Source organism: Haematobia irritans, chromosome 3 (assembly GCF_050003625.1).
Source record: "Haematobia irritans isolate KBUSLIRL chromosome 3, ASM5000362v1, whole genome shotgun sequence".
Lineage (NCBI taxonomy): Eukaryota > Metazoa > Arthropoda > Insecta > Diptera > Muscidae > Haematobia > Haematobia irritans.
Window position 1 is genome coordinate 78882813 of NC_134399.1, and position 15941 is coordinate 78898753.

Below are 15941 nucleotides of genomic sequence, written 5' to 3' on the forward strand. Positions count from 1 at the left end.
AATCACATATTAGGGTTTCCTTTGAAATTTCAGGGGGGTTTGAGGACAGATCAAGCAGAGCAGTTCAACCAGTACATTTCCCGAAGATAAATTTAAAGATTTTACCTATGAAGACTATATCAGATTCTGCATTTATAAGAACCATTTTTGTTTGAGTTTTAGATGAATCATTAACATCTCTTGTAAGTGTGCAAGAAAATTATAAAATAACGTCTTGATTTGAAATCTTAAATCTGTAGATTTTCACCCGAGAAGTAAAATCTGGAAATTTTACATAGAGTTTCAAGCAATTTTCATGATCAGTGCGCCTTCTATAACCTCAATAAGTGAAATCGGTCTATATGGAGGCATTACCAAATGGATCGATAAAAACTTAATCCGATACACGCTTTTGTGAGACTAAAATACCAGAATATTTACAATTTCCGGCAAATCGGATAAAAACTACGGTTTCTAGAAACCCAAGGAGTTAAATCGGGAGATCGTTCTTATGGGGGCTATACTAAAATATGGACCGATACTTACCGCTTTCGGCACACCTTTTTATGGCCCAAAAATACCTCTAGATTTCCAATTTCAGGCAAATAGGATAAAAACTTCGGATTCTAGAAGCCCAAGAAATAAAATCGGGAAATCAGTCTATATGGGGGCTATACTAAAATATGGACCGATACTCACCATTTTCGGCACACCTCTTTATGGTCCTAAAAACATCTAGATTTCCCATTTCAGGCAAATTGGATAAAAACTACGGTTTCTCTAAGCCCAAATCGGGAGGTCGGCTTATATGGGGACCGTACCAAAACATGGACCGATACTCACCATTTTCGGCACACCTTTATATGGCCCACAAATACCTCTAGATTTCCAATTTCAGGCAAATTGGATAAAAACTACGGTTTCTATAAGCCCAAGAAGTAAAATCGGGAGATCGGTCTATACGGGGACTATACCAAAACATTGACCGACACTCACAATCTTTGGCACACCTATTTATGGTCATAAAATACCTCTAGATTTCAAATTTCAGGCAAATTGGATAAAAACTACGATTTCTATAAGCGCCAGACCTCAAATCGGGAGGTCAGTTTATATGGGGACTATATCAAAACCTGGACCGATATAGCTCATCTTCGAACTTGACCTGCATGCAGACAAAAGACGAGTTTGTGCAAAATTTCAGCACGATTGCTTCATTATTGAAGACTGTAGCGTGATTACAACAGACAGGCCGACAGACGGACATGGTTATATCATCTTAGAATTTCTCCCTGATCAAGAATATATATACTTTATATAGTCGGAAATCGATATTTCGATATGTTACAAACGGAATGACAAACTTATTATACTCCCGTCACCATTCTATGGTGGTGGGTATAAAAACAGGCCGATTTCTATAGAAATAAAATTTTGACAAAATTTTCTATAGAAATAAAATTTTGACAAAATTTTCTATAGAAATAAAATTTTAACAAAATTTTCTATAGAAATAAAATTTTGACAAAATTTTCTATAGAAATAAAATTTTGATAAATTTTTCTATAGAAATTAAATTTTGACAAAATTTTCTATAGAAGTTAGATTTTGACAAAATTTTATATAGAAATAAAATGTTGACACTTTCAATAGAAATAAATTTTTGGTAAATTATTTTATGAACCGACCAATTTTTTATTATGAACCGACCAATTTTTGTGATCGGCTATTTATAGCTCAAGACCAATGTGGACCAATTTTGGCATGGTTGTTAGCGCAATGTACTAAATTTCAACGTAATGGGATGAATTATGCTCCTCCAAGATCTCCGGAGGTCAAATCTGGGGATCGATTTATATGGGGGCTATATATAATTATGGACCGATATGGACCAATTTTTGCATGGTTGTTAGATACCATATACTTACACCTCGTACCAAATTTCAACCGGATCGGATGAATTTTGCTCCTCCAAGAGGCTCCGGAGGTCAAATCTGGGGATCGGCTTATATGGGGGCTATATATAATTATGGACCGATATGGATCAATTTTTGCATGGTTGTTAGGGACCATATACTAACACTACGTACCACGTTCCGAAAATTTTTTCGGAAGTTAGCATAATTTCAATAGACGGACAGACGGACGGACATACTTAGATCGACTCAGAATTTCACTTCGACCCAGAATATATATGTGCTTTATGGGGTCTTAGAACAATATTTCGATGTGTTACAAACGGAATGATATATAATATGCCCCCATCCTATGGTGGAGGGTATAAATACTAGCGCCAAACGAGTATTCACCTACAGAGTTCGGTCCCGTTCAGTATTCGATAACACTTGGGAAATCGAATAAACAATAACTTTTGGAATATATCATCATCATAACTTCCCCGCTTGTATCAACCATATATCGGTAGTCTGATTGTGATAACGTTAAGCGGCGTGAAAATGTGTCTACCATAAATATTGGTCCTAGGACCCTACATTATACAGAATGGTTGATCCGAATTTCAAGCGGATCGGATGAAATTTGCTCCACCATGAAGCTCAAGAAGTCAAATTTAGAAATTGGTTGACATGAGGATATAATCAATTATGGTATGATTTGCATAAATTGTTCATAGTTATTATGGGATCGGATGGATTTACCCACCATGAGGTTCAAGAAGTCAAATCTAGGGATCGGTTCACATAGGGATATACATCACAGGTTGGCTGATTTTTTTTGTCAAAATTCGTTTTTATTATTCAACATAGTTCCCTTCAAGAGCGATACAACGATGATAACGACCTTTCACTTTTTTGATACCATTTTGGTAGTACTCCTTCGGTTTTGCCTCAAAATAGGCCTCAGTTTCGGCGATCAGCCAAATTCTTTCCCTGCGAATTGGCGATTGCAGCCAAATTCTTTCCCTGCGAGCATCCTTTTGAGGTCTGAGAACAAGAAAAAGTCGCTGGGGGCCAGATCTGGAGAATACGGTGGGTGGGAAAGCAATTCGAAGCCCAATTCATGAAATTTTGCCATCGTTCTCAATGACTTGTGGCACGGTGCGTTGTCTTGGTGGAACAACACTTTTTTCTTCTTCATATGGGGCCGTTTTGCCGCGATTTCGACCTTCAAACGCCCTAATAACGCCATATAATGTTGATGGTTTTTCCCTTCTCAAGATAATCGATAAAAATTATTCCATGCGCATCCCAAAAAACAGAGGCCATTACTTTGCCAGCGGACTTTTGAGTCTTTCCACGCTTCGGAGACGGTTCACCGGTCGCTGTCCATTCAGTCGACTGTCGATTGGACTCAGGAGTGTAGTGATGGAGCCATGTTTCATCCATACCTAGTGATCCGGTTCGGCCCGACCTCAATCAATAACAACTACTTGTGTCAGGTTTCGAGACGATAGCTTGTTTCGTTGCTAAATCAAAGGACATCGCAAGATTAATTCAAATTTCACCTCAACAAAAAATATAACAATATACGTTTTGGGATCTGACACCAATATTGCTGATTTATTTCAGTAATTCGACTGCAAGAAAGCGGCAGTCGGTGTTTACTATTATTAGCAAAGTTTTTTTCTTATCTATAAAAGCATTTCGTTTTGGCAAAAATCTAACTAGCCACATAAATAATGGTGTAGGGTACAATGGAGTTGCATTTAACAACCTCCCGCTGAGCAGCATGCAAACAATTATTATTTACAACACATAAAGATTCCGCAAAAGTTTGAAGCGTAATGATCAAATGGTAAATGGATGGCCAAGTTTTGATGGTAGAATTTGGAAACTATAATCGATCTTTAAAAGAAATGGTCAATAGCTCAAATGTACAATTTTTCGGTTGTGAATTGTGGCAGTTTGCGTTTTTGTCTGTCGTTGCCAAACGAGAGTAAAGTTGTAAACCTTGAAATAAAAGCAACCGAAGAAAAAACCAAACTGAGCAGCTAATTTTCGTAAAAGTGACCACATTGGTGTAAATACGGGCATGTAGGCACAAATTAAATGCGTCTGTGTATTAAATATGCTGTGGTGTATAGTATGATGCTATACATAAAACCACGAATGTGGTTCAGCTATTAATTTGAACTTGTTCCATTCAATTCGCATAAACATCAACGGGTCTCTATTTGGGAACAATTTATAAAAAAAACAACATGCGCTTAAAGGTCAACGACGGCTATTTGTTATATGCTGTATAATTTTCTATGTAAGCACAAGGAGAGATTTTTTTGAGTATTGTATTTTCATAGTGAAAAAATATAGTAGTAAACAGAAAGGTTTCTTGTCCTTCAAATACGAATGCAATTTATGCATAGCATAGAAGACGCATTTCTCTGATACAAGTCTTTGTTACTTTACCAAAAGTATATGGTATAACATAAATTAGCGTAGCTAGACAATTTTTCTAGGGGGGTGGGGGGCTATAGCCTCCTTAGCTAAAATTAATAGACTGCAGTTATAGATGCAATTAATGTTTTTATTTTATAAAAATGAATAAACAATCAGGCTTCAACATAACTAGACAATAAATTTATTATAAAGCAACTACACCCAGAAAAAAGTGCCTTCGAAACTAAAGGAAAAAATTTTCATCAATATAGGTTATCCATTTTATTTCCATTAAGGTAAATTTTTGTGAAAAATAATAAAATTTACTCGTTTCAGTAAAAAAATCCTAAACTGTAAGCAGTTAGGAATAGTTCATTAACTAGAATAAGGCATGGAATTTTACTCATACTATTTTCTTCGCTGGGTATAAGAATTTACTACTGAAAAAGTAAATTTTATTCACCGATAACAAAGCATTCGTAAAAATAAACAAAAACCGAACTAAAACCAAGTTTCCTCAAAATTACTAAAATTTCTTATAAAATGATAATTGCGACTTCCTTTATAATAGAAAGTTTTTCATACATACGAACAACACTTGGCATAGAAAAATATTTTAGTTCATTCGTACTAAGAAGTATGCAATCCTTTCAAAACTTAAGGAAACGCACTTGTTAGAATATAGGAAATTTTCCTAAATTTCTATTGTCTACCTGTAATCGATACCTGTCATCGTAATCGATGTGTTTGCGCGTGGGTGTAATCGATATATTTGCGCGTCGGTTGTTTTTTAGTTGGAATCGCGTTGTTTTGGTATACGGAGAGATTGTTAAAAAATAATATGGTAAAATAATATAATAAATAACAAATAAAATATATAAAATATTTGTTATTTTAAATTAGTGAGAAAAATTTTCGTTTTTTTTAAATAAATCTATCAATGTTCGTGATAGTGTATAAAGAAAGAAAACACCAGCAGAATAACAACCCTTTCATTTGTCTTCATTTTGGAATCTTCAATTATCAGGTAATATTCAGTGACGCTAACCTTTTGCAACAAAAATGTTTTATGATTTTTTATATTTGCAGGTATTGAAATTGTAAAAGGAGGACAAAATCGTTAGGCAGCAACTTATTAAAAGTGAAAAGTACAAGAAGAAGAAAAAGTGCGTTTTACAGTTGATAATATCACACGGAAATTGGAAATAGTGGAATAATAAACTAATATTTCAAAGAGATTCGATGCTGTTGATTCCTAATAAATATATTCAATATATTAATAAAACATATCTTTTATTGAAGATAAAATTGCTTATAGAAATAAATAAAATTGTATTTAAAAACGAAGGTAAGCAGTTCTAATTATGAAGTAAAAGTTTTACCACAAATGTGTAAGATTTGTCGAAATGAATGAAAAAATTTCAATAAAATCATTCCATACATGAATTCAAATTAGTTAAATTTTTTCATTCTGTAGTATAGTGGTATATAAATATAGGAAAATGTTAACTAATATATGGAATGCATTATTCCTAATTTCTACGAAAATCACATCGTTCAAACAAATAAAAATGTCTTTGGCGCTATACGAAGTTCAACTTTCTTCACAATGAGTTCATTTTAACTTAAAGAAGGGGTCACTTTTTTCTGGGTGTAGTGTATGGCCGATAACAACCATGCCAAAATTGGTCCGTATCGATCTATATTATATATAGCCCCCAAATTAACCGATCCCCAATCACAGAAAAATCACGATTGCCACTCGAGCCAAAAATTAACTACCAAAATTTTATTGCCATAGAAAATGTTATCAAAATTTTATATTTCTATAGAAAATTTTGTCAAAATTTTATATTTTTATAGAAAATTTTATTTCTGTAGAAAATTTTGTCAAAATGTTATTTCTACAGAAAATTTATGAAGCATTTCATAGTTGGAGAGGAATATTTTGCAAAATCTTCCAAAAAAATCTTATTTCTGTAGAAAATTTTGTTAAAATGTTATTTCTATAGAAAATTTATGAAGCATTTCATTGTTGGAGAGTAATATTTTGCAAAATCTTCCAAAACATCATGAATTCTACCAATCTACCAAACCGTAAAAAACCTGCCACTAATGCAAATTTTGCTTAGCATAGAAGACGCACTTCTCTAATATAAAGTTTTTTTCTTGTCCAAAAGTCGATAAACTTTTCAATGAAGTCGTATTGTCCTTATAATAAAGTGATTTGACTTAAAAATGAGTATCATAACATGAAAGAAAAAATGTTTGGGCTAAGGTCAACTTGACTTTTATAATTGGGAAAAATTCTTTAAATTTAAGGAAATTGTCTTTAAATTTGTTGTCTTTTTGCATCTTGACTACAAAGCAAAAAATCGTTCAGATATAGGACATGTTTTTCAAAACTTTATTTTAAAGAAGTTTTTTACTTCAAACATAGCTTAATTTCTACTGGAAGTCGAGTCTTAATTTGGAAAATAAAGTTGTCGTTAACTCGTTTTTAAAGGACTTTTATAGCATATGAAGAAAAAAGCTGAGAAAACGAAAAATTAAAATGTGCTTCCTAGATGCAAGTACACAAAATCCAAATTTAAAAGAGAATTGTGTCTTAAAAGTATCCTTAGTTGTATTCTCCAAACTTTTAAAGTAAAGACAAAATCTTTGTAACCGGGCATGCTTTTTTTAGTGTAAAATTAGCATCTTCACATAAAAGAAATTTATTTACAAATTAAGTGATCTTGGCTATAATACATTCAAAATCATTTATAATAATTATGAAATCAAAACAACAAAAATAATTAATATTTTATAGTCATAGTTCCTTAAGCTTTTAAAAATACGATACGACTTCAAAATTTTATTTTAAAAATACTTTTATTTGAAACGTGGCATAATTTATTTATAGAAGCCTAGATTTATATTGTAATTTTAGGCTTTTTTTAGTGTAAAATTAGCTTTTTTTAGTGTAAAATTAGCATCTTCACATAAAAGAAATTTATTTACAAATTAAGTGATCTTGGCTATAATACATTCAAAATCATTTATAATAATTATGAAATCAAAACAACAAAAATAATTAATATTTTATAGTCATAGTTCCTTAAGCTTTTAAAAATACGATACGACTTCAAAATTTTATTTTAAAAATACTTTTATTTGAAACGTGGCATAATTTATTTATAGAAGCCTAGATTTATATTGTAATTTTAGGCTTTGGCTTACACGTTTAGGAAGCACATTTTATAACTTAAACCACATAGTGGTTAGGGTATAATAACTGCAAGAAATTGAGCCTACCAGAAATATCGATTTTGGACATCTTAAAATATATACCAATCGGCTCAGAATCACCTCCTGAGTCGTTCTAGCCCTTCGTATCCGCCAGTCTGTCCATGTAATTGTTTTTCGCAGGATTCCGGTCGGAATTATTAACATTTTTATACCCTTCACCACTACTGTGGTACAGGGTATAATAAGTTTGTGCATTTGTATGTAACGCCAAGAAGGAAAAGTCTGAGACCCATCGTTTAGTATACCGATCGTCTTAGAATTAAATTCTGAGTCGATTTAGCGATGTTCGTCTGTCTGTCTGTCCGTCTGTCTGTTGATGTATTTTTGTGTGCAAAGTACAGCTCGCAGTTTTAGTCCGATTGTCCTAAAATTTGGTATAGGGTCCTGTTTCGGCTCAAAGACGATCCCTATTGATTTTGGAAAAAATCGGTTCAGATTTAGATATAGCTGCCATATATATTTTTCACCGATCTGGTCATAATTGGCGTGTATATGAACCGATCTTCCTCAAATTCCGTACATCCGAATATTTTATGAGTCTCGAAAAACTTACAAAATATCAGCCAAATCGGTTCATATTTAGATATAGCTCCCATATATATCTTTCGCCCGATTTACACTCATTTGCCCACAGAGGCCAATTTTTTGCTCCGATTTAGTTGAAATTTTGCACAGGGAGTAAAATTAGCATTGTAGCTATGTGTGTCAAATTTGGTTGAAATCGGTTGAGATTTAGATATAGCTCCCATATATAGCTTTCGCCCGATTTACACTCAAATGACCACAGAGGCCAATTTTTTGCTCCGATTTAATTGAAATTTTGCACAGGGAGTATAATTAGCATTGTAGCTATGCGTGCCAAATTTGGTTGAAATCGGTTTAGATTTAGATATAGCTCCCATATATAGCTTTCGCCCGATTTACACTCATATGACCACAGAGTCCAATTTTTAACTCCGATTTAGTTGAAATTTTGCACAGGGAGTAGAATTAGCATTGTAGCCATACGTGCCAAATTTGGTTGAAATCGGTTCAGATTTAGATATATCTCCCATACATAGCTTTCGCCCGACTTACACTCATATGACCACAGAGGCCAATTTTTAACTCCGATTTAGTTGAAATTTTGCACAGGGAGTAGAATGAGCATTGTAGCTATGCGTGCCAAATTTGGTTGACATCGGTTCAGATTTAGATATAGCTCCCATATATATGTTTTTCTGATTTCGACAAAAATGGTCAAAATACCAAAATTTTCCTTGTAAAATCGCCACTGCTTAGTCGAAAAGTTGTAAAAATGACTCTAATTTTCCTAAACTTCTAATACATATATATCGAGCGATAAATCATAAAATGTCTGTGGTATTAATCAAACCCGAAAAATATTATGCAAATTGGTTCAGATTTAGATATAGCTTCCATAAATATGCATCGCTCTATTTTCCCAAATTTGGCCATAATACTCTTATTTATTAACCAATGTTACTCAAATTTCAAATTTTGATGTACTAGCCGATCGTATTTATACGTACCCAGCAAAAACTAGGTAACCACATCTCATTACAATTGACATTACCAGGAGTAAAGCTGTCATTACACGTTGCATTATATTGCGGCGAGTTATAATGACTAACTTGTAATGACAAAAATAAATACTTCTCGGTAATTTTCGAATTGTTATTCTCAAATTTTTAGGCAGTTGTAGTTAACGAATTAATAAAATAGAATAAATGTTGGTACCATTAGGTATAATTATTAACATAATCGAGCACTTACATTAAAAATCAAAAAGAATATGTAATGTAACGGTAATTCTGAAAATTTTTCCGTTAAGAAATTTTTATCACAAATATTTCATAATAATAAAGGGTGATTTGTTAAGAGCTTGATAACTTTTTTTTTAAAAAAAACGCATAAAATTTGCAAAATCTCATCGGTTCTTTATTTGAAACGTTAGATTGGTCCATGACATTTACTTTTTGAAGATAATTTCATTTAAATGTTGACCGCGGCTGCGTCTTAGGTGGTCCATTCGGAAAGTCCAATTTTGGGCAATTTTTCGAGCATTTCGGCCGGAATAGCCCGAATTTCTTCGGAAATGTTGTCTTCCAAAGCTGGAATAGTTGCTGGCTTATTTCTGTAGACTTTAGACTTGACGTAGCCCCACAAAAAATAGTCTAAAGGCGTCAAATCGCATGATCTTGGTGGCCAACTTACCGGTCCATTTCTTGAGATGAATTGTTCTCCGAAGTTTTCCCTCAAAATGGCCATAGAATCGCGAGCTGTGTGGCATGTAGCGCCATCTTGTTGAAACCACATGTCAACCAAGTTCAGTTCTTCCATTTTTGGCAACAAAAAGTTTGTTAGCATCGAACGATAGCGATCGCCATTCACCGTAACGTTGCGTCCAACAGCATCTTTGAAAAAATACGGTCCAATGATTCCACCAGCGTACAAACCACACCAAACAGTGCATTTTTCGGGATGCATGGGCAGTTCTTGAACGGCTTCTGGTTGCTCTTCACTCCAAATGCGGCAATTTTGCTTATTTACGTAGCCATTCAACCAGAAATGAGCCTCATCGCTGAACAAAATTTGTCGATAAACACATTTCGAACCGAACACTGATTTTGGTAATAAAATTCAATGATTTGCAAGCGTTGCTCGTTAGTAAGTCTATTCATGATGAAATGTCAAAGCATACTGAGCATCTTTCTCTTCGACACCATGTCTGAAATCCCACGTGATCTGTCAAATACTAATGCATGAAAATCCTAACCTCAAAAGAATCACCCTTTAATTGTGTTTAATGACATTATCATATTATGTTTTAAATAAATGCTTTTTTATACCTCATTCACATTACACTTCCAAAATGCGCTTAAACTAAATTTCATATGCCATTTGCCTTATAAAATAGAGACTTAAAATCCACTTTTAGTAGATTTCGAACCTTATGTGAATAGGCTATTGGATATATTATAACGTAATTTACGAATCCAACTCCCTTAAACAACCTACATTTATTTATATTTTAAGTGTGAAATTAATTTGCGTGTAATCTTATTTAGATTATTTATTAGATTTTTTGTTTATTTATATAATATTCGTTTCTATTCAAGTAGTTCTCCTATTACAGCATAACTCGCCATATTTTGATCCATTGTAATCGGCGATAGAAATCAATATTTTCGAGATTTGGTTGGCTGAGACAATAAGTGGCTATTTTGCAAACTTTGGTGTATCTACGAATAAGTCATTACATATTAGGTGATTATATGCTTTAAATGAACTACTTATTTTATGGCCGAAAGTATGCCTGGGGAGAAGTACTTTCCTTCTAGGACATGCGTATGTAAATGTAATCCGAAGCGATGCCAATTAATAAGTGGTTATTAATTACCTACAAGATTACCGGGTAATGAGAGTTTTTGCTGGGTACTTGTAGCTCTTACATAATAATATTGCTCAATTTTTACAAATTTGAATTTATTACCCACACTAATTGAACAATTTTCTCTTTTTTAATAATGGGCTCAATATTAGTGGAATACTAACTCCGTAGGTGCAATATCAACTACAGCCAGTGTTGCTAGAAGTAGGGGAAATTCCATATATGTAGGGTTTTTCTAATATTTAGCGTCTTGTAGGGACGTAGGGCCACAATGTAGGGACATTTTCAGTCAACACAATTTGTAATAATTTTTACATTTTGGTGGCTCTAGAGGAGGAAATTAGAAGCCGGCAAGGTTTGATCTTTAACAATGTGTGGTAACAAAAGTTACCACTCGTGCCAAAAAAAATCTAACAAAATTTGAAGATTACCACATATTACCACAAATCTACCAAACAAATATTTCTATAGAAATTTTTGTCAAAACTTTATTCCTGTAGAAAATTTTGTCAACATTTTATTTCTATAGAAAATTTTGTCAAAATTGTATTTCTATAGAATTTTTTTTTCAAAATATTATTTCTATAAAAAATTTCCTCAAAATTTTATTTCTATGGATTTTTTTCTCAAAAATTTATTTCTATAGAATTTATTGTCAACATTTTATTTCTACAAAAAAATTTCTAACAAAAATTTTTTTATAGAAACTTTTTCCAAAATATTATTTTTATAGAGATTTGACAAAAAAGATTACTTTTTTGGGTAGAATTCTTCCAACTGTGGCAACCGTGGTGGTAATACACATTTATATTCATATACGTTCCGTATTCATGTTTTAAGATAATAAAGTACTTAGAACCATTTTTGTTTTGTAATTTTTTTTAAATTTAACGAAAAATATTGTAGGGAAAATTGTATGGGAAAGTAGGGAACTTTTTTGTCCTTGTAGGGTAAACCGAACATTTTCCCTGGCAACATTGACTATGAGCTATAGTCAGATTGAGACAAAGCACCCATAAACATGTACCCCTTAATTTTCTTAAATATGCAACTGCGGTTTATCTCCCAGACCTATATCAATGTTACCCCACAAATGTTTATGATTACTAATTCAGTAAGGGTGGTTTAGGGTATGATATAGTCGGCCCCGCCCGACTTTCTACTTTACTTACTTGTTTAATTGATAGTTAACAACATATGTAAAACAAATTCTAAGATAGAATGGAAATTTAGGGATCAATTTTTGTTGTTGTGATAAGTCCTTAAAGCCAAGATCGATCAAATAAAGCCTACAAAATATTCGATAAAGTCTTACTGTGTTTTCTTTTAGTCCCTGGCGACTTATTTATCCAGTACTAATACAAAACAAGCCTAATTTTAATAACAATGATATAAAACTCTGTCCTAAAAATCTTATGATACCCAAGATTACAAAAATGCAGAAATGCATTTTTATTACGATGGTAGTTTTACTACATAATAAAAATATATAATAAACTAAACACGCAGAGAAAGAATATGATCACCTCAACCATGTTTCAAGAGCAAAATGTTATTTTTGGATGGTGACCATGTAACATGTTTCTGGCAAAAATGTTCTTTTCTCGCCAAAAATATTATGCTTACCGAAATCAGACACATAATCTCCGAGAAAATAACATGGTTGCGACAAACATTTTACATGGTCACCATTCAAAAATAACATTTTGCTCTTGAAACATGGTTGAGGTGATCATATTCCTTCTCTGGGTGAAACAAGTATATATGGCCGTAAGTTCGGCCAGGCCGAAACTTATGTACCCTCCACCATGGATTGCGTAGAAACTTCTACTGAAGACTGTCATCCACAATCGAATTACTTGGGTTGCGGTAACACTTGCCGATGGCAAGGTATCTTAAAACTTCCTAACACCGTAATATATACCACATAGTCCATACGTGGTATATATTACACTAAAAAAGCCCGATTAAATACGTATATAATTAAGTTTAAAGTTTCTATAGAAATACAATTTTGACAAAATAAAATTTTGACAACATTTTCTATAGAAGTAAAATTTTGAAAGAATTTTCTATAGAAATAAAATTCTGACAAAATTTTCTATAGAAATAAAATTTTGACAAAATTTTTTATAGAAATAAAATTTTGACAAAATGTTCTATAGAATAAAATTTTGACAAAATTTTCTATAGAAATAAAATTTTGACAAAATTTTCTATAGAAATAACATTTTGACAATGTTTTCTATAAAAATAAAATTTTGGTAGATTATTTATGGCTCGAGAGGCAACCATGATTATGAACCGATAAGGACCAATTTGTGTGTGATTGGGGATCGCCTATATATAACTATAGACCGATATGGACCAATTTTGGCATGGTTATTAGCGGCCTTATACTAACACAACGTTGCAAATTTCAACTGGATCCGACGAATTTTGCTCCTCTAAGAGGCTCCGGAGATCAAATCTGGGGAACGGTTAATATGGCGGCTAAATATAATTATGGATCGATATGGACCAATTATTGCGTGTTTGTTGGAGACCACATTCTAACACCACGTTCCAAATTTCAACCGGATCGGATGAATTTTGCTCCTCCAAGAGGCTCCGGAGGTCAAATCTGGGGAACGGTTTACATGGGGGCTATATATAATTATGGACCGATATGGACCAATTCTTGCATGGTTGTTAGAGACCATATACTAACACCACGTACCCAATTTCAACCGGATCGGATGAATTTTGCTCCTCTAAGTGGCTCCGGAGGTCAAATCTGGGGATCGGCTTATATGGGGGCTATATATAATTATGGACCGATATGGACCAATTCTTGCGTGTTTGTTGGAGACCACATTCTAACACCACGTTCCAAATTTCAACCGGATCGGATGAATTTTCCTCCTCCAAGAGGCTCCGGAGGTCAAATCTGGGGATCGGTTTATATGGGGGCTAAATATAATTATAGGCCGATGTGGACCAATTTTTGCATGGTTATTAGAGACCATATACTAACACCATGTATCAAATTTCAGCCGGATCGGATAAAATTTGCTTCTCTTAGAGGCTCCGCAAGCCAAATCGGGGGATCGGTTTATATGGGGGCTATATATAATTATGGACCGATGTGGACCAATTTTTGCATGGTTATTAGAGACCATATACTAACACCATGTACCAAATTTCAGCTGGATCGGATGAAATTTGGGTCTCTTAGAGGCTCCGCAAGCCAAATCGGGGGATCGGTTTATATGGGGGCTATATATAATTATGGACCGATGTGGACCAATTTTTGCATGGTTGTTAGAGACCATATACTAACATCATGTACCAAATTTCAGCCGGATCGGATGAAATTTGCTTCTCTTAGAGCAATCGCAAGCCAAATTTGGGGGTTCGTTTATATGGGGGCTATACGTAAAAGTGGACCGATGTGACCCATTTTCAATACCGTCCGACCTACATCAATAACAACTACTTGTGCCAAGTTTCAAGTCGATAGCTTGTTTCGTTCGGAAGTTAGCGTGATTTCAAGAGACGGACGGACATGCTCAGATCCACTCAGAATTTCACCACGACCCAGAATATATGTACTTTATGGGGTCTTAGAGCAATATTTCGATGTGTTACAAACGGAATGACAAAGTTAATATACCCCCATCCTATGGTGGAGGGTATAAAAATAAATAAAAAATATTCTACACAGTTCCTTTTAAATTGTAAAAAGTTTTATTGTAATTATATAAATTAATTATATAAAATATATTTTTCTCTAATCCAGTTAAATAATTTTAATCAAAAGTAATAATAAGTAAACATAATTTAATAGATAATTCGTATATCCAAAACGAAGGCTTTCGTTCAACTAGGATGTCGAAAACAGCTCAATTTATAAAGAAAAATCAGCTGTTTCTGGCTTTCCCGTCGAACGAAATCGTTCGTTTCGGATATGGAAAATTGGCTGATAGGACATAAAGCATTAGGATTTAAATAATTTTGCAGGATCGATTTTCGCATTTGGTTTCTTACTATATCCAGCTAGTAACTGTTTCAACTTCACAATAGCCTTCGCTGGATTAAGACCCTTCGGGCATGTATTGGTACAATTCATAATGGTATGACATCGATAGATTTTATATGGATCTCTTAATTGATTCAAACGAGATTCTGTCACTTCATCGCGTGAATCAATGACCCAACGATAGGCTTGCATTAAAACAGCTGGACCCAAATAACGATCACTATTCCACCAATACGAAGGACACGAAGCTTGACAACAACAACACAATATACATTCGTATAATCCATCTAAGATTTCACGATCTTCTGGATGTTGCAGATATTGAGCTGAACCTGTAACTTCCGTTTTGGTATTCTTTCGTTGTAGCCATGGTTTTATCGAACGATATTGTTCATAGAACTGTGATAGATCTGGAACCAGATCACGTATAACATACATATGTGGCAAAGGATATATTCTCAGGGGACGTGACAAATTTGCATCAATTTTACAAGTGCATGCCAGAGTGTTAATCCCACCAATGTTCATGGCACAAGAACCGCATATACCTTCGCGGCAGGAACGACGAAACGTTAATGTTTGATCTATCTCATTTTTAATTTTTATTAAAATATCCAAGACCATGGGACCACATTTTGTTAAGTCGACTTTATATGTTTGAATTTTTGGCTCCTCTCCAGGTTTCCAACGATAAACTTCAACTGTTTTCATTTTTGGACTTTTGGTTGTATCAACGGATTGTGGCGTAGAAACGGTTGAATAGGTAGCAATAATATTGGATTGGATGGAATTGTATGTCATATATCCCCAGATTCTTTGGATGCGACATATTTTAAATGGGTTATTGTAAATTTGTGATGAAAATCGAATGAACATTTCTATCAATATTTGAAGTATAAAATATTTTGATTAGTCGGACAGA

The 15941-nt window shown here is 33.6% G+C and overlaps 1 protein-coding gene and 1 long non-coding RNA gene across 2 annotated transcripts; one reads left to right on the top strand and one right to left on the bottom strand.

The window, feature by feature from the left end:
* Positions 1 to 5122: 5122 nt before the first annotated feature.
* LOC142228149 (uncharacterized) lies at positions 5123 to 5598 on the top strand. Its single transcript, XR_012720081.1, has 2 exons — positions 5123 to 5340; positions 5403 to 5598. It is a non-coding gene; the product is annotated as an uncharacterized LOC142228149 (long non-coding RNA).
* Positions 5599 to 14725: 9127 nt separating this feature from the next.
* LOC142229013 (succinate dehydrogenase [ubiquinone] iron-sulfur subunit-like) lies at positions 14726 to 15941 on the bottom strand. The gene has a single exon (XM_075299546.1). The coding sequence runs from the start codon at positions 15893 to 15895 to the stop codon at positions 14978 to 14980; it is 918 nt and encodes a 305-aa protein (XP_075155661.1). The 5' UTR covers positions 15896 to 15941; the 3' UTR covers positions 14726 to 14977.